Source organism: Oryzias latipes, chromosome 9, assembly GCF_002234675.1.
Source record: "Oryzias latipes chromosome 9, ASM223467v1".
Taxonomy (NCBI): domain Eukaryota; kingdom Metazoa; phylum Chordata; class Actinopteri; order Beloniformes; family Adrianichthyidae; genus Oryzias; species Oryzias latipes.
The window spans coordinates 11,859,939-11,887,754 of record NC_019867.2 but is presented as its reverse complement, the minus strand read 5'-3'; the positions used below and the strand labels follow the sequence as shown (position 1 = coordinate 11,887,754).

Here is a 27,816-nt window from a genome sequence, read left to right as displayed (position 1 = left end):
GCTATGTAAGCAATCACTGCCACATTTTACACTGCAAATTCACGCAAATTCAAACTCAGCCCTCTTTAACTGCTGTCAGACACACACATACATGGCACACCACAACAAACACATCGCACATAAGCCATTAAAGACTAATTGAAACTAATTTATTTAGTTTTCTGGAAAGAATCATTTAAGGCAGAACTTCCCTAAACCCCCTGAACAAATGACTCTCATACCGTTTTACTCTCTTTTCAAACACAATTAAAAAATAATATATAAATATATACACACTGCAAATGACATGCATGTAAGGAGTTCATTTTGGAGCCCGATCTCAGGTCATTAGTAACCCACCATGACGCTGTGGAGTTGAGGTCCGCTGGCGACACACAGGCCCCTGGCCATTTATTCTATATTAAGTCTTTAATGGGCCCTCTCTGCCTGCCTTTTTCTACTCTGCTTCTATCTCTCCCTCTGTTTCCCTCCTGACACGCAGCATGTAGGCACAGTGCTGGTAAAATATGCACAGAAAAGTCCGGTGCGCACACACAGGCAAAGCCATTCAAATGAATGGTTATTTATTCGCTAAACGAGGATCTGGGTGTTTAATGTTCCTTGGACGTTAGGTAGTTTTCTGGGGGAGGCAGAGCCATACCCCTACGGCTACAGACATCATTTATTTTACACATAGCCTAATACCACACGCTAGGCAGCCGCCGAGAAAAATGGGCTTTGAGAAGGAGATATAAAAGAAATAATGAATGATTTTTTTTTTCCTCTAGTTTTTGGATGGGGGGGAGTGAAGACATTAGAGGTTGCAGCAGAGGGAAAAGCACTAGTAGAAGTAAATTCTTAAAGCCTCTGTTTGCGTGCCTGTTTATGTGAGCGTGCAGCAGCAAATGTGAAGTGGCAAGCAAGAGAAAATCAACACCAACATTACACAAATGTGCTGAAAATGAGTGTGCTGGATTTTTGGGATACCAGCAGGGAGGACGGTGATACATGAATGCTTTTGGGACCATCTACATCTCATCCAAATGCAGAGCATCAAAGGGGCTCCACAGAAACACCTCCCCAAAGTGCACATTGTAGGTGAGATGCAATGAAACACAAAACCATTAAAAGTGTTCTGTTCTCTTTTTGAGTTTTTTTCTCTGTTTTCACATCTCAAGTCTTTGTTTTTTATTGTCATTGTAAACACACAATTGTACATTCTCTCCCTGTGCTTTGTACACTTTCATATTAGTTTCATATCAGGTGTTTCTCTTCAACTTTGTTGCAACCTGAAATGTTTGAAATAAAAAAAAATCACACAAAAAAATAATGAATCTACCTCCTCGTCCGTGGCCAGGGATGTGAGCGCTATGGTAGTCTCCCCGTCAGAAAACTCCCTCAGCTTCGGTGTCAGCTGCAGCATCGGTTCTACATCCAGTCAGCACACACAAACAGACTAACAGTTATATGAAAACACACAAGAATACAAAACAGTTTCACAAAAGAGACAACAAAAAAAAAGAAAAACACTTGAATGAATATCCTCTCCAGAGGTGATAGCTTAAACAGGGACTGCAGTCAAGGTCTTGAAAAATATAAATGTGGAACAAAGAGGTTTAAACTGAGTTTTGTTGTATTCAAAGTTAAAAAAACAACTATTTTTATGTATTTTATTAAATTGAAATTTAGTTAACACTTTATGGGTATACACACTTTTACAATGATTGAACAGTCTGTCTTGATGTTTCATACAAACAAGACATTTGAGCTTTTGCACAGCAGGGTTTGTTTAAATCTACCAGATTTCAGATGTAAATAAAAATTCTGTCAACAAAGATTTTTTACAAATTGGTTCAATTTTATATAGAACTTGACTTTTGTTGCTGGCACATTCTTTTCGAGTCTTTTTTATTTATCTTGGACTATGTTATGAAAAGGGCTGCATGCCGCAGCTCCTGCTTTACAGCAAGAGCCCCCGGTTCAAGTCTCGGCTGGGGGACCTGCACCAGAACACCATTGGGGGACCTTTCTGTGTGGCATTTGCATGTTCTTTCCGTGCATGCGTGGGTTCTCTCCGGGGTCTCCGGCTTCCTCCCACCGTCCAAAAACATGCGTCATGGGTTGATTTGTCACTCTAAATTGTCCCTAATCGACTGTGCATGGGCATGTGATTCGTGGCCCCGCGACAGACTGGCGACGTGTCCAGGATGTCCCCTGCCTTCGCCAACGGTGGTTAGGTTCCGACAGCCCCGTGACCCCGAAAGGGACAAAACAGGTTTAGAGGATGAATGTTATGTAAAGATTAAAATTGTCCTTACCTAACCATATTAATATAATTTTTTATTACCGGTAACTTCTAACTGAATGAAGATATAAGGATTCCTAATAAAACTTTCTACATTCATCTACACATTAATCTATGCATTTCAGTCGTGCATAGACTTTTTTTAGGTCTTTTTCTCTGTATTTGATTTTATTTTGCAACTCAGCTTTTAATATGTGGCATCCTTTCCAGACACGTCAGTCAGTCAAAACATCCCAATCACCTTGTTGATTCATGTCCCTCTGTTGTTGAACACTGAAGTCGTCCCACTGCTCCAAACATCTCACAAGTTCCTCCAGCTCCTCTGACTGACAGCCGTGTTTGATCCACCATTCCTCTCTCTGCAGCTTCAAAGCCTCTGGAAAAAACACACACAATTCCATTTGCATTCCAGTTGCATTTTCAAAAACTGGAACATTGCTGTTCTAGGTGAAGCCAATCAAATATGTTTTAATTTTTGTCCACTATGCTATTGCTTAATTTATGTCATGAGAAATGGTCAATTGTTCAAGCTTTTTGAAGCGCCAGTAAAAGAAATTCTCCTGACTGATGCATATTAAATTACTGAAGTTGGAGAGACATTTCAAAAGGCATTTAAAAGGAAAGTTGTCCATAAGTATTTTAGAGAATTGTTAATTTGGTAAATGGTGTATACTTATGTAGTGCTTTACTATCTTCTTAGAAGGCCCAAAGTGCTGTACAGTCATCACCACAAGCAACGTGGGGTTCAGTCCCTTGCTCAAGGACACTTCGACACATGGGCACGCGGAGCGGGAACCAAACCTGAGATAGTCCTCTGCACCATACTTTTATTGTGCTGCTAGAATTTGAAAGATAGCTAAAAGAATGTATGACTGTGAGGATAGTGCACCCATTATTGTTTTGTCAGTGATATATTTTTGTGTTTCTGGTCGTGTTCTGTTTTAAGTTGGCCCCCTGTCACAGTCATACCAGGTTCCTGTTCATAATCATCCTCAGTTATTTTCATTTGTTAATTGTCCTCAGCATGTCGGCTTTTCAAATCTTTACTGTCAGTTGTTCTGTTTTTTTCACCCTCTGGTTGCGCCCTAGTTTTCCTTCTGCATTTTGGGTCCTACACCACCTGTTCCTAACAAGCACAATCAATGCTCCTGAAAAAAAGAGCCAAATGAAACTGGCCCCAAACATGGTTCAGAAGTCAGAAACTGACATGCACAGTATTTATTTTATCTTCAGAATGAGATTGTGACCTTGAAACGAAGGGAAGGAGGCACATGTACTAACTTTGGGTAAGTTCTGACTTAAACTCAGCTGGGGATTCACTTTGCATTCTTACAAAACCAACCAAGAGATGTTCCTGTGGAACATTCTAGCACATTTTCTTGTAATTTTAGTATCTCCAACAACAGCAATAGCAGGCAGTGAGAAACAACTTTTTTAAAAGACATTATCAAAAGACCTACTCCAATGAAAATTGTGTTTTTAAAATATTCTTTTGGCATTTTCTCATGATGGAGAACATAAATCTAGAAAATTACGCTTAATATTGCATTTATTTCTTTATTCAAATCGTTGTGAATCAGGAGGAGACCAAAGAAAAGAGATGTGGGAAAAAGCCTGTAACAATTTTGTATAACAGCCACATTCAGCAGGCCACAAGCTCTCTGTTCTGCTCCATTCAGATGCGTTCACTTGCAGAGAAATAGATTCGTGTACGTCTTTGTTTTCCTCGTTTGAACTGGCATCTGGCTCAAAACTGTACGACTGGATAGCTCCAATATTGTTCACCATTTTTGTCGCACCAGTAATGTTATGTTGGGGTTGTGAGGGGCTCGCTAGCGAGAGAGAGTGTTAACAGATGGGTGAAGGGAAATGGGGATGGGCTTGCTTTGCACCAACAGTCCCCACAACTCAGACACGAATTTATAATGAACTACTGCCACTTTAACTATGTCCTAGAAAATGACAGGTTTATTGATTTTGGTTAAAAACGGCATAACTATACTTAAAAGACCACCGGAAAAGCTTTTACAACAGATCAAAAGATGATTGGCATGGGACTTTAAAACTTAAAAAAAAAGTAAAATTAAGAAAAAACTGAGACTTGTCACTATCATTTCAAATGTCATTGATTCCCCATTTTTAAACAAAAAATGTTGTAAAAATTAACATTTTTGGCTAAATATTTTAAAGCTTTTAATGACAGGATTTTTAGTACATAAAGTATGGATGAGGTTAGCCTTATTGGTCAGTTTTTTTTAACTCATTCATAATAATTGGCTATGAAAATGGTTCATTTTAAGCAATTAATACAAAAAAAACACACACACACACAAAAGATGCATATCTATTAATACCACACGGTCGTCTAACCATGTAAATCTCTTTTCAAGTTTTTTGATATAATTTTTTAGTTATTTAAACGGATGTCTATAAGCATAGATCAAGAAAAAAAGGACTGGATACTAAAATCTTCTGCTAATAAACCACAGACTGATTTTTGAATTACTAGACATCACCTGTTTTTGGTTGACAGCCCCTAACTATTTGTGTTGTAATTTTGATTGTAATGTGTGGTTTTGTACATTTGACCCAAATCTGTAATTTTACCCGTAACATCATTTGCAACCTAATTTTGATCTTTTGTTGAATGCCTGTGATGCTTTTGTTTTTGTTCTAACCAAAACTAAAGACTGCATTAATTGTATTAAGTCCCTTTTCAGTTATAAATGTCAAATATATCTGTTGGTGGTGTGAGTTTAAAAATTAAGCTTTAGTCCAACTATTGAAAAGTAGTTGTGGCAACATAAAAAATATTAGCTAAAAAAAAAAGTATGGTTACTGTATGGATTTCCTTTAAATACATTTATCAATATACTTGAAGCTTATATTGGGTCCCTTTTAAAAGAAAGGCTTTAATTTTTAATCGTAGGGACCGGTAGATTAAAAACCTACCATAACTGCTTCATATCTTTATTATATTAGGGCTTTTAGCGTTGAAAAGTAAATAATGCCTCTGTAACAGTATATATTTGTGATGTATGACTAAAAATCTATTAGCATTCTTTTTTGCAGAGATTTTTGTTGCCTATGCTTTTATTTTTACTTGTAGTATTGCAATGAACCACTGGAAAACTTAACCCTGCAGATACCTGAAATTATTAGATGCAAAGAACTCTCAAGGTAGAGGAAGACTTGCTTCACATAATTTCCTTCCCAGTTTCTAAGTCTTTGTTTCTGCAATTCTCTTTGCTGTTTCTCTCCATCCAGCTTCATAGATGGCATGCCTGGATGTAGATAACAGATAATTAACTGCAAAAGCCGCAAACATTTACTGAATTAAAAAGATAAGTCGATTCTGCTGCTGCTGAAGTCACACAGCTGCTTGTTCTGTTTTAAAAGGAAGTTCTTTTCAGACCTAAACGGAGTAATTATTTTGCCCCAGCATTCACAGGTTGATGTGTCTGTGGGTGCAGCTGGCTGCTTTCATTTCCTTTGCACACAAGCAGATGAGCCATTTTCATTTTTTCCTGTTGTGCTTTTCCATCCAGTCATTTACTAACATTTAAGATTTTCACTGCCATTCCTTTGCTTCGGCACAGAAAAATGACTGCCTGCTAAACGAAAAGTGGACACATGATAAGCTTCTATGTGACTTTTGAGCTCACACACATCCACCACCCCTCATCTCACCCTTTTTCCATCTCTCCTGGTGGGTGTTAAGCGAGTCATGTCAGGGGATTTGTGTGTGTCCTCCTTCATCGCCCCATTACTCCCCCTAGGAGGGCGGCTGTTCCTCCCTCACCTCCGAGAACCTCCCTCAGCGCCGCACTGATGTGCTCCGCTGCTTCTTGAAGAATCTTCCTGGCGACTGTTGTGACTGCGGACAGTCCCCCATCACCCCCTGCATCTCTCTGCACTTTTTGATGGACCACTTGCCGAATGCTGGACTCCAGGATGTGGTACTCAGAGCTAAGAGAGAGAAGGGTGAGGGAGATATAAATGGCTGCTGAGGAAAAAAGAAATGATAGTGAGACAATTTACAGATTGTTTTTATTTGGATGAGCTAAATTCTTTTTCTGGTCTTGAGAGATAAACACGCAGAGAGGCTGGAGACGCACATAATCTCAGATTTTAATTTTCAAATCAGTAAATGGCTTTTTTAGATGGACATGTTTTTCAATGTGGTTTTTTTTAGCACATTTTATTAAATAGCAGACATAAAGACATGCTGCAATGAAAATCATGCTTTTACCATGTTCTTGTGGCATTTTTCCCACGATGGAGAACACAGATAAAAAAAATTAAGCTTAAAATTGCATTTCTTATTGTTTCTTTATTAAAATCCTTGTGAATCAGATGCAGACGCAAAAAATGCTGTTTAAACAGCTTGTGCTGGTGTGGTAGAAGCTACAATCAGTAGGCCACAAGCTCCCTGCTCTGCTCCATTCTGATGCATCCACTTGTAGATGACTAGATCCAATAACTTCTCAGTTTTCTTCATCTGATTTGGCATTTGACTTAAAACTGTAAGACGAGATAGCTCCAATATTCCGCGCCATTTTTTTTTTTTTTGCACGGTAATGTTATCCTGGGTTTGTGAGAGGCTGTATAGCAGGACAGCGTGTAAATCACATGTGTCAAACTCAAGGCCCAGGGGCCAAATGTTGCCCTCCATGTCATTTTATGTGGCCCTCGAGAGCATGCAAGTTTTTAATTTCTTAAAATAAAAAATAAAAATTGGTTTATATTTATTCATATCTAGGGGGGTTTCACACTTGAAACATCTGATTGGGCAACTATACATTAGGACTTAAACTGTCCATATAACCTAACCTGACAGAATGAAATTTAAAAGGAGTTATTCTAAATTAACAAGCAAACATATGTTTTCTATGCAACTTTAATTTTCACTTTAAAAAGTTATAATAAATAAATAATTTAAGATATTTAACATTAAGGAGTAGTTACGTTTATTAATAATAGACCACTGGGAACACTTTTGAACTGGATCAAAACATGATCATAAAGGGACCTTAAGATCACTACCAGCAGAGTGACCAAGTGGTAGAGTGTCACCACAGAGGCTTGTGGGTAATGGGTTCAAATCTGGGATTGAGTCACAGAGAAGACTCTGAAATTGTGACCTGGTGTATTCTTGCTTGATACACAGTCTTAGGGGGTTGGATTTGGGCGGTTAAACCACTAGAAGGTTTCTGGGAATAGCACTGTCTCCAGGAGAACATCCTCCTGTCAAGATTTTAGACTTTAACTTTAAATTTGTTTAACTTCATTTTTCATTTAATTTTTACTCATCTAAAGGTTTACCTGTCAAGTAATCCATCTCTAAGTAGAGTTAGTGAGAGCTTCTCAGCTTGATGAAGTTCCACCAGGGCTATATGCTCTTTCCAGAGCAACAAATCCTCAGGAATGTTTACTCTCTGCAAAAACTTCACAGTTTCCTCAGGCAACAAGGTGTGGCACGGGCCTCTGCACAGCACCGGCACGCACAGTCCACCAGATTGTTCCTCCTGAAGACACAGAAATTTCAACTCAACAAGACTTCAAACACTTGACAGATAACCTTCGAGAACAAGTTAATTATCCAACAATAGAATGATTACTCTAAAGTGCACTTTAATTCCAATGTAAGCTTTTTCAAACCTATTTTCCTTGATGTTTTTTTTTAAATTTGTTTTAAAGACAGGCCACATTAAAATTCCATAACAAAAACCCAGTTTTGAGCAGATGAAATGAGAAACAGATGTTTGCTCAGATTTTTATTTTCATACACATGCACAGCAAAACGTGCTTGTTCACAATGATTATCACTAAAAGACACAGAACAGTTTGATGTTATGTCGTGTCCCCTCACTGAAAAATTCTTACTCATAGGACAGAAAGCAGGGTTCTGCCCTCTGTGCAAATAATGTAGCAAAGTACATGTGATGATCAGTCAAAGAGGCAGTGCAATGATCAACATTGACATCTGTGTTTGTGTAAAGGTGAGCAGGCAATGTATGGGGTTTTCAGCTTTATTCATTTGAACACAATAATTCAAACACCACTCAATAAAAGGGTCATACACTTTTATGTTTTATAGGTTTTGAGTCATGACAGACTTAACATACCAGGTTGAGGTGCAGGGCTAAGCACAGTGTTGCAGCCACAGTGTCAACATTTGGCTCAGGTCCACCTAAAACCACATGGAAGGGAATCTCTGACAGACCTGCCTGCAAACACAAAAGCAAGCTCACAATTTAAAGGTCATGATCGTCACCTCCCTTTACTGTTTTTTAAAATATAAACATTTGAATTCATTAAAAGAAACGTTTTCTGAGTTCAAAGATCAAACACAGCAAATAGTTAGTTACCAGGCTGGATCCATGGGCATATGCCCAGGGGCCCTCATGGTCAAAGTTTTCACAATATTCCTGCAAAAAATTTATCCACAGAATATTGCAAAATACTACAGGCCGATTCACTGAATGTTTGTGTGCCTAAAAACGTGCAAAATGGACCGCACGAGCAAGATCTGTTTGCACATTATAGACTGATCTAAGAAGGAAAATCCATTTTTGTTCCAATCTCACATTATTTTACTTGAATGTCTCTTTTGTGCTCAGACTGCTCTTCTCCAGCTTTGCTGCACTATTCGCCCTCTCCAAGCCCCCGCCGTTGCACTCTGAAGCAGCTCCACCACTGCCTGTACCTCATCTTCATTCATCTTGCGAGGGCAGTGGTGTCCATCATCAGCAAAAATACAGGCCGATCAGATGTCGAGTGTTTGTTCTAAGAGCGACCTTCTTGGCGCTCGTGTCACAGAAAACCGTTGCGTAAAATGGTGTAGACAAATCTGGAGACTGTTGGATTATAGTTCCAGTAGCATCCGTTTCCTTGCGTTTATTCTTCTTGCATATATTTAACTCAAGATCTGCGTAGTGCGTGTTAAATCATTACTAAAATACTGCTGTTTATCCCTTGCGCAATCTTTAGTTGAACACTGGCAAATCTAAAACCAAATAGTGCTGCAATCACGCTTACGCACGTAGTTTTGCGCTTTTTTTTATCTGAGAAATTAGAATGTTAGGGTCCATGTTGTAGTTTTTGAAATATGCTGTTTTGAACCTAAAAGTAAAATTTGCAATCATTTTAGCTCTTTAGTCCAAATTCTGTCCACTATGTCAGCTTCTGCCCATCTGTTGTATTATTTCTTATAAGTTGTTGTTTTTTTCTTTTTTGCTAAATTATAAAAGCTATTTTTGTATCTAATAGTTGTATCATTTACTTTTGTTTATAATATAAAAAACAAAACAAAAACAAAATAAAAATATATGAATTAAATAGATTTTTGAAGGGCTCTTCTGACTTGAGTGCTCAGAGGCCCCTGGGGGTCTCAATCCTGGCTTGTTAACAGGTGATTAAAACCATCATCCTGTATGATCTGACAGTTAATACACAGTATGAAATATCAGTTGCATCCTTGTTGGAACAGCATGACTGTGTTAGATGACTGCAGCATTTTAGAAGCAACAACATGAATTATTAAATAAGGAAATAATAATGCTGCTAGGTTCCTCTCATGCTTGACAGAAGATTAACTCTAATGCAGCTGTTGAAGTCAGTAAGAGGACGTTTGTAACTCGGGGTATTTGCTGTATATGCGAGAAGAATGAGACCCCTACATTTCACTGAACAAAGAACATAAACACTGGCTGTTTTGGTTAAGTGGACGTTAATGAGAGCTCCATTACAGAGATAAAGCATTTGTCTCTGGGTGAAAAGGCAGAAAATGATGTCTTTTCCTTCATTTGCTAACTGACATTCTATGTATTGGTTCCTACTATGGCTGATAATTGCAGGATTCACCACAGATTCCACTGCAGATGTTTAAGGTGTGGAGGCGAAAATATCAAAAGTGAGATTTTGCACACATCTAAAGGCAATAATCAATGTACAGTAGTTTTTGAGCTGACTTCTGTACAGCAAGTCTGTGAACTGATAAGCTCAAGCATAGGAGAAGCCTGGCCGGCAGCCTGCAACATTAATCACAAGAATAGATGTGGACTCAATGGATGTCACATGTGTTATTCATCTCAATGGACTTGTAAGATGCTTTAAAAAGCAAATATAGAGTAAAATGTTTGACATGATTTATTTATAGATTAGGAGCAGATCAAAGATTCCACTACAGCAATCACTTAAAGGATCATGTCTTTATCAATCAGCACTGGCAGGTTGATACCAGCATCTTAAGAACTAGAGGTAAACCGATTTACAGCCCAAATGTTTGCCACATTTCAAAACGATTGGTAATGCCTGAGCCAACTGAACAGATTAAATAACAGGCACATCTGCAGGCAGCACGGTGCCGTTGCTGTGGTAACGTAGAAAGAGAAAGAAGCAAGTCACACTGCCCCTGGTGTCCATCAAAGGGCCTTGCTGCCAGCAGACCCCAGAGGATGCTATCTGTTACAGACCACTGTTAGGAATGAAGCATATTTAAATACAACAGGATATGGAAGAGATGAAGAAAGAAAATTTTGGAACCAACATAAAGAGATTTACTGACATAATAAATGTGTATTTTGGAGGTTGAGAGAGCTCAATGCCAGACTTAGATGAGCATGATAGTCTTGTTTCTGCAAAACAGAAGCTCCCATTTAAGTCCAGATGGACAAAGCAAATTAGGGATGAAGAAATTAAACACCAAAACAGAGGGAGAACTGAAAAAGTGGGAGAAGAAGGAAACAACTATAAAGACCAAAAAAGGTCAAAAATGCACCACGTGCTTTTTTAAATAAGTCAAACAGTGGAGCAGTCTGGAAAAGAAAAGAAGTATATTAAGGTAGAAACAAATAAATGCACAAAAATATGGAGGCCATCGTAAAGAGATTACATGAATAGAACAAATACAAGGTGTGAAAAAGGAGGAGGATAAGGGGAACCAGTTCCTTCATGATAGCAAGAGTGAGAGAATAAATCAATACCAGACAACCAGAGAAAAGGAAGAGATGCATTAGCAGGATAAAAGGCCAGTTTCTGCTCGACTACATCAAGAGAATTCTTGATGTGTGTACATATGTTCTTGAGCATGGAGCAGCCATTTGATAGCCCTGCTTCCCTTTCTTCCAACTGTTGTGTTACTTTCCTTTAAGCCACGGTATTGAATATCCTTTCTTCTGATAATCTGCACTTTCTGAAGAGAAAACTCACTAGTTTACAGTAAATGCATCCGGAATTAGCAGAAAGCGTTACCCCCCCCCGAAAATCTCCACTAAAACAGAAAAAAATAAAATAAAAACGGCACAAAATTAATTTAAGTAACAATTGCTGCAGCTGAAGTATTATTTCTGAAGATGTTTTTTTTATCAACCATTTAAATTCATTTAAATATGAGGCTGCAATATTCAGTTGAATCTTTTTAGTTTGCTTTAATATTAAACTAAATTAAAGGATAAATAAAAGCAGATTTTTTTCCCTTTTTGCCAAGCAGGTAGAGCTTCATGACACACATACAACATACACAGTTGAATTAAAGAGTCCTTTTTATGTGCTGGTGTGCAGAATATGAGGACAGATGCTGGAATAGTGCTCAGCACATTTCCTCCATTCCAAATGGCGAGCAGGCTCACTCAGTAATGAAACTGCAGGCCAATTAGGGGTATGGGTGTTCTGGATTGTGGCCATCCAAAAAGTGGAGCGAAAGATGTCCAAAGTGGATGACAAAGATGTTCAGCAAAGAAGTGAATCATCAAAACTTAACGCCAGACAGCTGAGAGGAGAGATAATTGCAGATGTGGGCATTCAAGAAAACGGAAACGACATTAGTCTTTATCTTAAACCTCCACAACACTCATCGGTCGGCCTCCTTATCTCTCAATTACTCTGCTGCGCTCTGATCTGCGAATTTGCCTCTTTGATCCTTTCTCCTTTGCAGCTTTCCCTGTGTTCATGCAAATACAGCCCAGATAGAAGCTCTTAACTCCTCTTTAATTTTTAATTGGCCAAAGGTGTCAATCTTACACTTGGACACCTGTTTAAGAGAATCAAACTTCAAGTTATGAAATATGCAAGCACGTTATTTTAGACTTTTTATCATAGGCGGTACGTTACAAATGCTATAATCCCTGAATTGCCTTCTAAAATTATGTTTACCTAGTCACTCTGTGGTTTCCCACAAAGGAAATTCAAGTTATGAAACAATATGTCAATGAAGTTACAGATTAAGGTCTGTTTTTTATTTTTTTCTATTTCTTTTTAGAAAAATCCACTCTTTTCTGCCCAAGTGTAATAAGAGACACGACTTTTGGATTCTAGAAGATGGCTGTGGGGGCCTCATGCTCTCAAGACTGAGTCAGGATCTCTTAATGGATCTTGAGGGACCCTGTGGAATGGAAAGGAAGCTCAAACTAACAAGGACATAAATGAGACTAGTGTCACAAAATGCTGGTTTGACTTTAATTAAATGAGCTATATGAAGGAAAAATATGAATCAGATAGGCAAAGCAGACAGCAGAAAGGAGAGCCTCTGGCTAAACTTGTTGATGTCTGGCCCTCCTCTCATTAGAGAGCACCTCCTCATTCAAATGCACGCTCTCATTAAACACAGCGTGTTTACTGTGCTGGAACAAACGTCTTTCCTGCATTTCTGTTGGAGATCTACAGGTGCTTGGGGGTGCAACCATAGATGCGTGAGAGGCTCTTTTTTCACCCCTGCGCTTTTCCCAGCAACAGGACCGCAGCCTGTAGCACGAGCGTTTGGATCTCATTCATACCGGGATTTGGAGCCGCTGACGGCGCTCGACTCACCGCGACTCTGCTCTGGACCCTCCGCAAATACTCTTCCATGTCGGCCTGCGTCGCTGCGGCGCTGTCGCAGATCTCTCCATAAACCAAGTTTCGGCAATTACGTTACTGATATGTGCCAGAGTGTGTGTGTGGTTGTGTGTGTGTGTGAGAGTGAGTGTGTCTTTCCTCCCTTCTGGGTCTCCTGCTGCGCTCACAATGCAGCACTCGCTGCCGCTGCGTGAGCTGATGGTCCTCCCCTTCTCCGCGGGGTGAACCCACAACACGGAGCTAGTGGGTGTGACGGTGAGAAGAGGAGATCCAGCGGAGGCGCGCTCCCTGCGGAAGGATGCGCACCCCCCCCCTCCTCTTCCCCTTCCACTCACGACCACACGCACGTTTCGCGCACCTTCTCAGAGCATATAACTGTAAATCACATGCGTGCAGACTAGTCAGTACTCTGTGGTCTTCACAGTCGTGGATGTGGACCCGCTCAGCTGTCAGACGCTGGGGACAGAAATGCCGCAGTATGATCACAGCTCCAATTGCTGCCATTCACCTTCCGACAGGACTGCTGTGTCAGGAAGCACTTTAATTCATCTAAAAGACCCCCCCCCCCCCCCCCCCGCTGGAACGGACACGCAGCACGCACAAGAATGTAATATTTACATAAAGAAATCTGACCATATCATATATGTGCATGTGTTCATTTTATTCTCAGAGGTCAAAATTATACTTCAATGAATAATAAGAGACTCTCCTAGGCTGTCCTTTTATTTAGTAAACATATTTTCCCGACATAACAAACTTTATCACAACACTACCCCCTCCGTACTTGATATTTGATAAATTAATGTCTTTATTATAACTTGAAAATATAGACCTTTCCTTTAGATGTATGAATTATGTGGAAAGATACAAAATACACACCAATAAGCATTTAGATGACATAATGATTAAAGAGAGCCTTACTGAGAACCGACTATTTAGTTTATTTTTCAGGAGGTAAGGATGAAATTATCCAAAAAATTGTGTCTAAGGGGAAAACAAGTTAAACTGTTTTGCACTACAATGTAATTGCTAAAATGTCTAACTTTGATTTGTCTACGTTCACTTTTTTCAATTTCAAAGTCCCTGATGTGATTTTTTGTTGCATAGACTTATATCACAAATCTGCAGATTTGATGAACAGATATGAAGTACTTTTTTAAGTATGGAAGAGTGTAAACTTCATTTTATTTAAAAAGAGCAACTTCATGTTTTACAGAATAAGTGCACAAGTTATGTAAGAAATTTTAAAACTGGTTAGAAAAAAAAGATAGAAATTGGCTAAGAAAATAAAAAAAAAATATTAGAGGTGAAGAATCTCAAAGGAAGAGTCTGGTTTTATCTGTGGCTACAGGAGAAACCCCCCATGATGTTTTTTCTTTTTAGTTTGGTTAGTTTCTGACATTTTTAACAATAAAGGCAAACCTGCTGCACTTTACACCTTTCAAAAAGCAAATGAGTTGTTAAGATTTATTAAAATAAATTCAAAAAAATGCATACCAATGCAGAGGTGTTAGCATTCTTACATAGCGTTGGTCTTAATGAGGCAAGGACTATAAAGTAGTAAGCATAACGTAAAAAAAACATAATTAGGATTTGCCGGAAAAGACAGGGCAATGAAAGTACCCTTGGAGAAGTAAATGCAACTTTGTCTATAAACAAACTTTCAAGATCAAATGATTATGGATGCAATAAAAGAGTCATTGAGGACCCAGCAAATATTTACTTTTATATATTTGTTTATTTTTTTAATAAAAAAAAAGTATTCAAATGGTAAGACTTGATAACCTTTTAAAATGATTTCAGTTATATAAATAAAGATTCTTTCAATATCACCCAGTTATTTAGGACTTTTAGCAAAGTGAGAGAACTTGTATTGTACAAATGTTACGTTTTACTCTTGTGAAAGTTTGAAACTCCCCATAACGTTGAATGTGGTGGGCAATACAACATGACAGCTTTACCATGAGAGGAACTCCTGAAGGATCCGTTCTCATTCGTTTATGTACAATCAGATCCGTTATGTTTGCGTTGGAACATACTTCCCCACCACCAAAGCCGCAGCCTTACAGTCCTAACATCGTTTTCCACTGAAAACAATGAAGCTTGCTAATTGATTTTAATGGCTCTCTACGCGACGATGTGCCCCTTATGACTTACAGAGAAGTCTTTAGGATTATTATTATTAGTATAATTGCCATTACCCCCACACTTTCCCTCTACGAATGGGAGAGGGAAGAAGAATAACTTTGCCCTTAAGCTGAGAAAATAATTATTAGAGACTGCACAAACAGACGACCGTCACTCACGCCCGCGCTTGCGCTTTAGCGCACAAACCACACACACACAAACGGTATGACGCCCTCCTGGCGACTCTCTTTCCCTTCGTGGCCTTTTTTGAGCAGCATCCCGCTTGTAATTTATGCAAAATTAATTGATACATCTTTTATAATTGATGTGCTGTAAACTTAATGAGTAATTTATGTAATTAGTCAATTAAGGATAATTTCAGCATATGTTCCATATGCCCAGAAGGTGTGCTTTACAACTAGTTATTTGTCCAAGAGTTTGGTGAGCCCAAAGATTGGTGGAGACTATCTAATTAATTGTGTTATGCAGATCAACCGCAGTGTCTATTTAACGGCCCCCTTTGCGAAAACAGATTTAATATTGATCTTTCCCAAGTGTTTAAAGGGGAAGCGTTTAACGGTGGCCTCTGGTGGGTTTGGGAGTTTCAAATATAATTTTTCAGGCGTCTGGCAATCACCAAACAAAATATAAAAAAGAAAAAGAAAAGATGTGAAACAGAGCTTCCTTTTGTTTGGCGGTTTAAATGATCAATTTGCGATGTGACGCTGCCAGATAATTTTCCTTCCTCGTCTTTAAAATATGCTCTCAGTTGACACAGCTGACCTTTTGAGTGGGCTTTAAGGACCAAGATATAACCAGAGAGATACACCCGCTAATTAATTGACACAGTTTTGAATATTCATACCTAATAGAGCAAGCTTGCCCTTAATTACATTGTTGGACTTCTCTCCAAGGAGGCTAAATCACGGAAGGCTTAATTATTGTAATGTATTCGAGGCCCACCGGGGCACCAGGAAGACAGGAGCCATCAAGGACCCAGTCATGACACCTGGCCAGAAAGGAAAATACCGGGGAAGGGGGAGCAGCTTTTGTTGTTCTCCTCTGAACACAATTCAGAGCAGGGGATGAAGTTTGTTTACATCCTTGTAGGATTCACCAGAGAGTGTTTGAACAGACAGACAGCCGCCGGACTCCCCTCTCAGCAATTAATCAACAACAGCGCCTTCTCCGACTCAGTGTGTGTTGTGTGCGCGCGAGCGCGTCATGTGAAATGCGCGCCTGGATGTCGTGCGCAAAAGGAAGACGTGATTTATTGCTGGCAAAGTCGGAAAGTGCAATCGAGCAAATTTAAGAAAGATGCTGTATTTATACATCCAATGCGTTTTTATTTAGCCTACTTTCTGGAATGAATCAAATGGGACTTGATTTCGAATGCTCTGTCACGCGCTCAGTTTCAAAGGAAAATGCGCATCAACATGCCCTGCAAACACTCCGCACTTACACAGAAAAAGAGAGTAACAAACTTTCCAATGTTATCTTATGACATGAGGTCAAAGGTTAGGATCGAATCGAAATCTAAAAGTGTGGACACTTTAAGCACATTTTATCTATCACTTTGCTAGTGTACATTTCATGGGGTTCTGATTGGTAAACAGCATATTAGAAAGAAACGCGTGCATAGATTGCCCCTCCTCTCATCTCCTGAACCTTATCTCTTCTCATTCTTGCACCCTCCACCAGTACAACCCCAACACACACATGCACTCGCTGCTCTCTCCTGACGTGTCCCCTAAGTGTCTAGATAACAGTGCCGCCGACCTCCGGGGGTCTCACAAAAACAGCGCTCGGCGAGAGGGAGCATCGCACAAGAGGAAGAGGAGCCACATCATACACAGACAGCATAACAGGCGCTCTTACTCACACTTTTCTTCTCCAAGGGAGCAAGGGGAACTCAGAAGACTTTTCAACTTTTACGCGCGGAGATTGAGTTTTACGCACAACTCCAAAGAACATTATTTCCTCAAGAAAAGCTACCAGGAGGATCTTGAACCTTATCTTTAACCTCCGGCCCTTTGAGGCACACGGTACCAACCCAAATTTAAGCAGGTAATCCAATCTGATGGCTCAGAACGTTGGAGCGGGTCAGTCAGGTGGAGACTGACTAAGACGACAATAGAGATCAGAGCAAAGTTTAGACCGTTTTACCTCACAGGTGAATTAAAACTTAAAATAACAATTATGCCGCGTCCTGGGAAAAACTCCTACAGCGACCAGAAGCCTCCTTACTCCTACATATCTCTGACAGCGATGGCCATCCAGAACTCATCCGACAAGATGCTGCCTTTGAGTGACATCTACAAGTTCATCATGGATCGGTTTCCTTATTATCGGGAGAACACTCAGAGGTGGCAGAATTCCCTGCGACACAACCTATCATTTAATGACTGCTTCATCAAGATCCCCCGGAGGCCTGATCAGCCAGGGAAGGGCAGCTTCTGGGCTCTGCATCCTGACTGCGGGGACATGTTTGAGAACGGCAGCTTCCTGAGGAGAAGGAAGCGCTTTAAGGTTCTGCGCGCCGAACACATGAGCTGCAAGAGCTCCCCGATGATGCATTACTTTCATCACCACCACCATCACCCTGGAAGCAAGCTCGCCACCGCTTCTGCCCACCACGACCACTCTGCGGGCCCGGCGGGCGTTGGTCGGCTCCCTTCCTTTCAGGGTTACGGGGGCATCTCTTGCGCGCAGCCTGGCGGGTTTAAACACCCGTTCGCCATCGAGAACATTATCGGACGAGACTACAAGGGCGTGGTGGCCAGCGGGCTTCCCCTCAGCTCCGTCATGCACCACCTGGGTTACCCGGTGCCCCCTCAACTCAGCAGCGTTGTAAACTCCATGTGGCCGCACGTCGGCATGCTGTCAGAGTCCATGAGCGGCGTGCCCGTGTCGGCGGCAGCATCCGAGTACGCGCCCTTCGGAGTTTCAGCAAAGGGCCTGTATCACAACGCCAACGGGCAAACTCTGCCCGCCGTGCCGTTGCCAATAAAACCCACCCCGTCTTTGGGCCCAGTTCCTGGTTTGACGGGGCTGCAGTCCGGTCCGGCCCACCTATGCTCACCGGCCTCCGCCATGGAGAAGAGCGATCTGCTGGAGGGCAAAGCCAACCCGCTGCACCCGGCTCTCCTCTTATCATAGCTCAGTCAAATGCAGGTTATTTTTTATTTCATTATTTTTTTTTTTGAAAAGTTGCAGAAAAATAAAGACCTGACACGGTATACGTTGATTGCAGCTCTAAGACAATTAATTGTGAGCATTGTGCTGTGTAGGCTAATGTGTTTTCATTATGTTGGTTGGAATCATAATTTATTTGCTCACTTTTTAAGGGCATTTGCCACATACAGCACGTGGCACTAATGAATACAATCAGACAAGTAGATAAACCCAAAGAAAGCATTCATCTGAAGTTCAAAATCAAACCCACAAATCAATTTTTTTGTCTTTCATTTCTCTTTTTACTTTTCTTTCATTCAATGTTTTCATCAGGTCTGTAGACTTCAAAAAATGTAAACCTTCTTGCTTTAGCTTTTTTAGGCTTGTTGCACTTTTTCTGTGTTAGTGCATTGATCATTTTATGCTTGTACAACACTATTTATCTGAAGATTATTTATAAAGAGGCTGAAACTGAATCTGGTGTTGTTCTTATTTAGACACTTATTTTAGATTAAGTATTTTGCAGACTTCACTTATTAAAAAAAACAAATAGCAAGAACTTTACACGAAAAATTCTTATTTTAAAATAATTTTTAAAGAATTTGACCACTTTTGCAAACATTCTTTCTTCCCTGCGAACACGTTACAGTCTCATATTAAAAGTTGCTACAATTATACAAGAAGATTTTAGGTATGATCAACAGATGAAAAGTTTAATTAAAGCTGGTCTTCTTGATTTATCCTCAATTTATATAAATCTTTATAAAATGTTAGCATTTCACCTGCGCTTCATTTAATGTTGAGAAACAGACAAAACTTGTAGTTTATAACAGATTTCTGGTAAACCTCTAAATCAACTTTCAAATGAACACCAGTTTAATTATGAAATGTTTTGGAAGACTTTTTAGGCCTTAATTAAACTATGACATTAAAATCATGAAGACAACCTGAAGTTCTGAAGGACCTTCAGGATGGAGATAAGGAACCAGAACTTTGGATTGCAGCTCCACATCCTCAAAAGCAGGCAGGGAGATGGGATCAAGATTTGTATGCACTGTTTTAATGAAGCTTTGAAGCTTCTCATCTTCAGCAGCACAAAGCCTCAGGTTTGTCCCTCTGAAAATGACTTACGCTTAACCTCCTGCCCCCTGTTTAGCATCCCAAAGGCTCCCACTGCCAACACTTTTGTTGCGCCAGCCTCAGAACAAATAATTGAGATGCACCAGAGGAGGAGCGTGTGAGAGTGAAAAATTAGAACCTATTTGGATGTCACTGCTAACGAGCATATAAAAGTGCACGCCCCATAATTCCTCCTTATCTCCTTTTTTCAAATTCATCCTCTATACCTTCTGGTCTCGTGTCATTTTCCTTTTTCTTGCCATATTTTCTACTTTAAAGACAAACATCTTTTCTAGAGGAGGCTTTACCTCCTAATTAACGGCAGGTTTCATGACACAACAAGTGAATCTGTGGTAAAAGTGAGCCTGTAAATACGTTCGTGTGTGTGTGTGTGTGTGTGTGTGTGTGAATTTCTTTTAATTCCCTGAGCAGCAGGTCTCAGTGCCTTTAATAGCCCTCACTGCTTTAGTGCATAATTAAATGCCACTAATTAAGGCACAATAAGAAGAGTAATAATATAGCCATTACTACCCTCCATGATCTCGACAACATCAGAGTTTGATGTTTATGGAATCATGGATCCTTGATGCATAGAAGCACAAACATTAGGTTTGATTTTTAAGTAGAAAAATTAAAAGTCTCACATTAAACCATTAAAATTTCCTTGTAAATTAGAAACAGGTTGATATGAAGGATGAGGTAATTATTTTTAGATGAATCGAATTTCAAAAAACATATTTTGCACTTTTGATTTGAATTTAACATCAAAGTCATTCTGACAATTTAAAGTAAATCAGTTTGACATCATTGGAGACCGGGAACAGGAATGAGTGGGTATAGAGAATGGGTGGTTGGGTAAACAGGGGCAGATATGATGAAAAGCAAGAAAAAAAACATTCTTCAAGTCAATATTTCATCCGATCTGTTATATGCATTTCTTAGTTTAAATATTATGTGTAAACATTTAGGTACAAATGGACAGTTCCTCATTTTAAATACCTTCTCTAACTTGACCATCTTCTAAAACTTTTTAACAGCATTATTATTATTATTATTATTATTATTATTATTATTATTATTATTATTATTATTATTATTTGACTCATCTTTAATATAAATGTACCAAAAATCAACATTTATTTCTAGAGGAACAAAAAAAAACCTTTATAAGTTTGAGAATATGATAATGCAGAAAGAACAATGATTTATGTCTAAGGTGTTTTATTGTCCGTCATTTGAAACATAATGTTATGGTCATGCATAGATGATGATACATTAGTGGTAATTACCCACACTTCATAGGGGCCAGGGTGGCAAATTCTACAAGCGTTTTCTTAATGATCAATAAGAGCTGGCCATCATGGTGAGAAGCTTAATTAATCAGGTCTGATGTTCACACCAGCACACTGGAGGACACACACCAAGCTTAAATATTATGCTTTGTTCCAGAAAGTATTTTTATTCAATATATTGCGAAGAGCAGATGACAGAAATTTATTCTAATGCCTTTAAACCTACAAAGGTCAGACAAATGTGGTTTGTTCAGTCACAGTAAGTGAAAAATATCAGCCAAGATGTTTCTTTGGACACAAAAATAAAAACAAAGAAAACATAGAGAATGCACTGATAAAGACTTTGTAAAATAATACTGTTTTGAAAGGCAAGTTTTAAAAGCTCTGTGGTTATTGGTGATCTAAAGTTTGACAGTTTTCTTTAATCAGAACTTTATGATTAAACTGTTTATCTTTTATTTCAACTTTTCTTTATACTAAATATGCTTTTCAATTAAAGATGTTGCCTTTATATTTACTTGGGATGAACATAAACCGCTGATTTAAACAGCTTTTATAAAAAAAAAAATCTACAGGAATTATAATTTACAGACAAAAATGGGGAGAAGCAAATGAAAAACAACAAAAAACTAAAATAAAGAGTAAATGTGCTCTTTTTTTCTTTGTATTTAAACATTTTATTATTCTCTGGAAAATCATTTTGCTTAGTTTTGTTCAAATTGAACATTTTGGTCTTTTTAGCTGCCAGTTTAATTTAGGAGTTTATGTATTTTCTAAACTTTTTCTATTGCAGATTTTCCACTTTTTTATTAATGTTTTTGAAGGATTTAAAAATGTATTGAGGGTTACCAGATTATGCAAATTGCTTGCAAGAAAAAAGTCACACAAGCAAAAACAATATGGACTAAGAAATGCAAAGATAATTTAAAAAACATATTAGGAATACGTTTCAATGTTTTCATTATCTTCAATAATTTCATTTACATTTGCGTATACTTAGATTTACATTTTCATCCACAAATAATTCAGATGTTTCTGTTTTTACATCATTCTCTTCAACTTCTACTTAGATTGTTGGTTTTGTGTCTTTTATTTAGACATCTGTTACTCCACGAGAATTTTTTTCATAGCTTTTTCCAGTTTTGTCATCTGCAACCACTTCCTTCCATTATCTAAAATGTGTCAGCCTGTTTCTGTTTTGTCCTTAGAGTCTGTTTCTCTGGTGCAGCACAAAACATTTTCCATCTGGCAACCTTCTTTTATAGGCCAAGTTATCACAGCTTATCAACCATTATTTCACTTAATTACCTTTTTAAAAGAGGTCACTGGTTAAGCTTTTCTGGCCTGTTTCCCACTGTTTCTCCTCTTTGACTTTCCCCCTAAAGTTATGTGGCCAAAAGAAAACGGTGGACTGAACCATGTGTTAAGTGCTTTGCAAAAGAATGAAAAATCTAACTTAAGACAACAACCACAGTTATTTTAATATTTTATAAGCAATAGTTGCCAAAGGTAAAACAAACGTTTAACATTTCATACCAACATTTAACAATATTTTCCCTAGGACCCCACCTGTGCAGTTGAAATTAAAATTTAAAATCTTCTACCTATGGAATCAAAACAACAAACATAATTCAAAAGACTGTTTTCCATTATCCATCCATTTATTGGATAAAGTGACAACAAAAGTTTGAATGTAAAAATGTTGCATCACTCACAGCAATCCAAACAAAGTTAGTATCTGTTTTTTTTGGGTCTTTTTAAACTTCATTTTTAGATGAAAACAGGAATGCGGGATCACGCCTGCAGCTATCAGGAAAAATCTGCAGCGTCAAGACTCCTCTGAAGCAGAGGCAATATGTTCAGATTTAAATAAATACTTCAATCAAACTAACCATAAACTGCAAAAGATGCAAATTATTTACAAGAAGAAAATTTAGTAGTCAGAGCATCATTCTTAACTGCGCAGAAGAAAAGTATGGCATAACTTAAGCCATTGTCTTCATTAGTCAGAATAATATTCTACAAATTGGATTAAAAAATTGAGCCACTAAAACCAATGTCAAATTAATTACTATTTTAAATCCAAAGACCTTTAGAATGAAAATGGTTTAATATCCAGCTGTAATGTCTCTTTTAGGCATTAATTGAAGCTGTCATTGAGGTTAAAGGCAAGGCCTTCATCTGACTTTCAATCCTTTATCTACCCATTAAAGAGAGCAGTCTGAGGTTTTATTGGTGTAATAAAGTTGATTTTCATTTCTTCAAAACTCCTCCTGACCTCCTGGGAGCTCCGAAGACCTCACAATGAATAAATGCATTCATCATCCTCATATTGCCTAATTGTCTCGTGCAGGTTCACACACATGTGTAAGCACATGCACACCTTCGTTTAAATGTTGTTTATTGCTTACTCCCTAATTGGAACAATAAGATAAGATAGATGACTCGGGCACAGATGTGTGTGTGTGAGACACAGACAATGAATAAGTGTGTTTTTCTGGGACAGGGTTGACGAACATTTACATTTTCACATCTTCCTTCATAACTTTTTGTGAAATTTAAAAACACAATTGTTTTTGTTAAATATTGTTTGTTTAATACTTAACATTTATGAGAAACAAATAGTTGGTCACATCTGATGACTGTGTGCCCTCTGGTGGTCCGAAAAGGAGGAATATTTTGTCAACTTTACTTTTTTTTTTAACAAGGTGCTAAATGCTATAGATGATATAGGCCCTGCTTTACTATGCCAACACACAAGTGGATGTGGTGAATGGAAACGTGTAATTTCATTTGCAGTTTTTTAAAGTTAAATCTTCAGGAAATAAAACTAAGTTTTTCAAAATTATGAAAAAACCTGCTAACAGTATTAACAAAAACCACTGTGTTTTCTCTACAAAAGAGACATCAAATAATACAAAATGACTAAGTCTTTAACATTAACTATATTCAATAAAATATTTACACAAATTATTAACTCAGCAAGAAACATTTGCTTTCATAGAAGCCTCTTTTCCTTTCATGGGACTGGTGCAGAGTGGCAAAGTATTCCGCTTCCCAGTTTAACGGTAGGTCATGATTCTTCAGGGAGATTTAGCTGGGATCTACGTCACTCACAAAAGACTCTTCAACATCACATAATTATGTTCCTGAGTTTTCACAACAACTAAAAGGCAGACATGGTTTTAAATGCTGATGGGAAAGTGGATTTAAAAAGTTGGGCTAATGCATTTAAACGGTCTGAAAACAGTTTAAATGAACATTATATCACCAACACATAGTTTCATCAAGGCGAGGTACTGGTTAAAACAGCATCTTGTCCATTAATCAACTAATGAAAGAGCTGCCAAACCTGCAACCACATTTTAAAAATTGGAGCAGATTTTAAATGGAGATGAGTTTGGACTGCAGCAGAGCAGCAGACATCCAATCCAAATCTAATAAAAAAGCATTTCTTAGAATAATTAGCTCATCCCGACCTGAAAATTTATTATAGTAATGTATATTCACGTACGTGTATGGTGATAATACAGTGGTGATATAAAAAAAATGTAGCAGTAGCCATAGATGTATGTTCTGTGAACATCAAGCTCTTCAGTATTTTAGAATATTTTTGTTTCACAAACAGTGGCTTTATCTGAAAGGCAGCAACCTTTTTGTTTAAAGTGCAGTAAATACTTCAAGCTTTTGTTAATGCTTGTCTTGTTTGTCACTAATGCTGCAGTGTTCTGCAGCAGTTTTATTTAGATCAGACAGAAATGTGTGGAGTTTCTACCTGAATTGAGGTCAGATCCCTGACTGTTTAAAGGTCACAGGCGTTTGAAGGAGATGGCTGCTATGCGGCTCCGGGTGACTGTTTTATGATCTTCACTTTAACAGAATGAATACGTGCTCATATGTAGCTTTTCCGTCCTTTTCCAAATTTGAGTTTTATGTATTTTCTTGTACTTAACTAATCGTCATCATTATGTTAACCCCAACCCCTTTAAAATGAATAATTATTTTCTGAACATCACATTTTACTATTTGCCATTTTTAAATGTATATCCTACTGGATGAATAAGTTCTGACTTGTTTTTGGAGCGATTGTTGCCACAAAAAACATTTTAAAACATCAAAACATCATCAAAACGTGACAATGCAAATGAATGCACATCAGTGCACCAGATGTGATTTACCACCTACCTGGTTACTAAGAGACATCAGCACACCACACAGTAGCTGGGATGTGCATTCTTCCGGACATTTGTATAAAGAATAATTTTTGACACATGCGGGGGTGGCAGGAAGATGACGTCACTCCAAACCCTAACCTTTAAAGTCTGTCAGTGAACATGATGCGCCACATAGACACAGACCTCTCTTTGAAAAAGGGCACATCGTTGCATCAGAGAGAAAAAAGTATTTTCTTTACAAAAATTCTTTCGTTTGAGATAGACAACTTTTTATATTTGCTGTAACGGGAGTTCTGCTTTTTTTTCTTCTCTTCAAAGCTGCTATTATACTTGTAGATTCTCGTGAAATAATTATGTGGATTCTGGAGAAGATTAGAAGGAGTATGGAGAGCATACCTCTAGAGGTGAATCGTTACATTGTAAAGAGTGAAGAGGACATTTTTTCACCAAATCTGCACGGCAACATCATAACCCCTGGAAACATCCCGGAGTTTTGCCTGCCTCCGCGACTTTGCAAGAAAAGTTCACTGCCAGAGTCTGAAAAGGCCTCACCAAATCCCCTCTTTCGGGACCAGTTGCGTGTGAGAAGCACTTCTTCCAACTCAGCAAAGACATGGGATGTAAAAGCAAAGAAAGATGACGCACCACTGCCTTGGAAGGCTACAAAGAAACCTTTGCCATTCTCTGCAGAGAGTTACGGTTTGGCCGGGATATATGAGAGCCCAAACACAAGACGGAAGGAGTCTTTGTTCCACTCAAAAAGCCCTATTTACATACTTGAAAGGAACAGTGCTGCCACAACCCCAGACATGGCGAGGGAGGTAAATTCCTCCAAAAATGTGTCATCTGGATTTCTCCCTCTGATTTCATGGAAAGGCTTGTCCGAAGCAGCAAGAACAGAAAGTGAAACACCTTCCTCTGATGACTCTTCTTCGCTTTGTTCTCCTTGCAGCGCCAAATCCTCCAACTCTGTTCCTTGTGAACATGGTCGTCTCAAAGAAACTGTATCATGTCCATCTTTGATTGACAGAAAAGAGGTGAAAGGGAGATGGGAGGAAGCACTGTGTATGACGACTTCACTCTGCAAAGGATCAAGCTTGGGGAAGAATTTGTTCACTTTAGCCCCACCTGTAATCTTCCCTCTGGATGTGCTGCATTGTCAGAAGAGACTTCAGTGTGAACATGTCCTCCCTTTGCAGGGCCGTGGTCAGGTGCGGCTCTCTGCTGAGCACATGATATCATCCACCAGCACGTTCTCAGCTCTCGCTACCATCAGAGTGCGTGTTGTATCTGTGGAGGGCCTCTGGGACCCAACAGAGTGTGTCGCCCCAGACTGTGCAGTGAATCTGTGCTTGACACCAGGGAAGCAGCAGCAGCAGGAGAGCGCCATCATCAGAAAATGCCACAACCCTGTTTTCAATGAAGATTTCTTCTTCACAGAGCTGAGTCAGGAGGATCTGCAGGTGTGGAACCTCAAATTAAAAGTTGTGGATAAATCTGCAGCAGGAAAACTGAGGAGAGGGAAAATGATTGGACTGGTCAGTCAACCACTGTCACAGTTGCTTCTTGCAACCAGTGAAGAAAAGCAGTAATTAACAACAGGAAATGTGAGCTCCTTAAAAACAATGTTTTGTCTTTAAAAGTTCCTATTTGTGAGTCGTGAATATTAAGTTAGTGATCTGCATGTGGCAAACCCACGGTCAATGTATCGCGAGAGAACTTACTGTAGGCAGGGATAAGCCAATGAATTCTTAGCATCCTGTGTTAAAAGAATTTTCACTTTCATAAGAGATACTCGAAACCGTATTTACATTAATTATAAATGTTATAAACTGTATTATTTCCAACTTACCGCTGGCCTGTTATTGTGCTTTTCTGACACACCATGTTGTTTAAATGTTGTAAATTTTTATGAACTTAGATGATATGACACTAAAAGTATATTTGTTGTGAAAAATTCTTTAGCATTTGTCCTGTTTTCATTTGACAGTCTAAACACACACACACGCAACCCCCCCCCCCACACACACACCCACACACACACGAACACACGCGCACACACACAGACAAACAAAATGACCAAGATTGACCAAGATAATCCTACCTGGAAAACTAATCAAACCATAATTGAGACAAGAAAACACACAAAAATGAAATAATACCAGAATAATTATTAAAATAATCATAATGATTTTTAAAAAAAAGGTTTCCTTTTGAGTAATTTACAGATGACAGATGCAGATGAGATACGTAAGTACCGGTAGACTTTTTTTAAATATCAATTGTGAAAATTTTAAACACTATTTTACGTAAATATTTATTGACAAATTCTCATCTTCATCAAAAACTTGGCCAAAATTCTACTTACTAATTATTAAATGGAAAGTATTTTAAAGGTTCTTTTTTTTACATAATGCAATATTAACTGAGCTTTGGAACGGTCACACTCACAAGATACTCAAAATGTTCTTACTGCATTCATTTTGTGAACTAAAATTCCGTCTATTTTCAACTTTGTGATTATTCAACCGTTCCTATCTATGTATCTATCTATGTATCTATCTATGTATCTATGTATCTATCTGTCTGTCTGTCTGTCTGTCTGTCTGTCTGTCTGTCTGTCTGTCTGTCTGTCTGTCTGTCTGTCTGTCTGTCTGTCTGTCTGTCTGTCTGTCTGTCTGTCTGTCTGTCTGTCTGTCTGTCTGTCTGTCTGTCTGTCTGTCTATCTATCTATCTATCTATCTATCTATCTATCTATCTATCTATCTATCTATCTATCTATCTATCTATCTATCTATCATTTTTTCCA

The 27,816-nt window shown here is 38.6% G+C and overlaps 3 protein-coding genes across 5 annotated transcripts in view; 2 read left to right on the top strand and 1 right to left on the bottom strand.

Annotated features, from left to right (window-relative positions):
• prune2 (prune homolog 2) overlaps window positions 1-13,668 on the bottom strand; it is a 47,982-nt gene extending 34,314 nt beyond the window's left edge. For 2 of the 3 annotated variants that reach the window (XM_011479469.3, XM_020705863.2), the window contains exons 1-6: window positions 13,094-13,668; window positions 8,413-8,514; window positions 7,610-7,812; window positions 6,087-6,253; window positions 2,526-2,660; window positions 1,319-1,407 (exon numbers count right to left, since the gene is read on the bottom strand). In XM_011479469.3, the coding sequence (XP_011477771.1) occupies window positions 1,319-1,407; window positions 2,526-2,660; window positions 6,087-6,253; window positions 7,610-7,812; window positions 8,413-8,514; window positions 13,094-13,132 (735 nt within the window). In that variant the 5' untranslated portion in view covers window positions 13,133-13,668. Of the gene's footprint in view, window positions 1-1,318; window positions 1,436-2,525; window positions 2,661-6,086; window positions 6,254-7,609; window positions 7,813-8,412; window positions 8,515-13,093 lie in introns of those variants that run through there. The other variant, XM_020705864.2, reaches the window with a different exon arrangement.
• A 3,778-nt stretch (window positions 13,669-17,446) lies between these two features.
• foxb2 (forkhead box B2) lies at window positions 17,447-18,406 on the top strand. The gene is given in 1 exon segment (NM_001160450.1): window positions 17,447-18,406. A coding segment is annotated over 1 exon segment (960 nt).
• A 6,709-nt stretch (window positions 18,407-25,115) lies between these two features.
• LOC110015571 (C2 calcium-dependent domain-containing protein 4C-like) lies at window positions 25,116-26,940 on the top strand. Its single transcript, XM_020705632.2, has one exon. The coding sequence runs from the start codon at window positions 25,361-25,363 to the stop codon at window positions 26,597-26,599; it is 1,239 nt and encodes a 412-aa protein (XP_020561291.1). The 5' UTR covers window positions 25,116-25,360; the 3' UTR covers window positions 26,600-26,940.
• The last annotated feature ends 876 nt before the right edge of the window (window positions 26,941-27,816 follow it).

Bases quoted from the DNA above. Each gene is read 5' to 3' on its own strand.
- LOC110015571 (XM_020705632.2), top strand. From the start codon at position 25,361: ATGTGGATTCTGGAGAAGATTAGAAGGAGTATGGAGAGCATACCTCTA.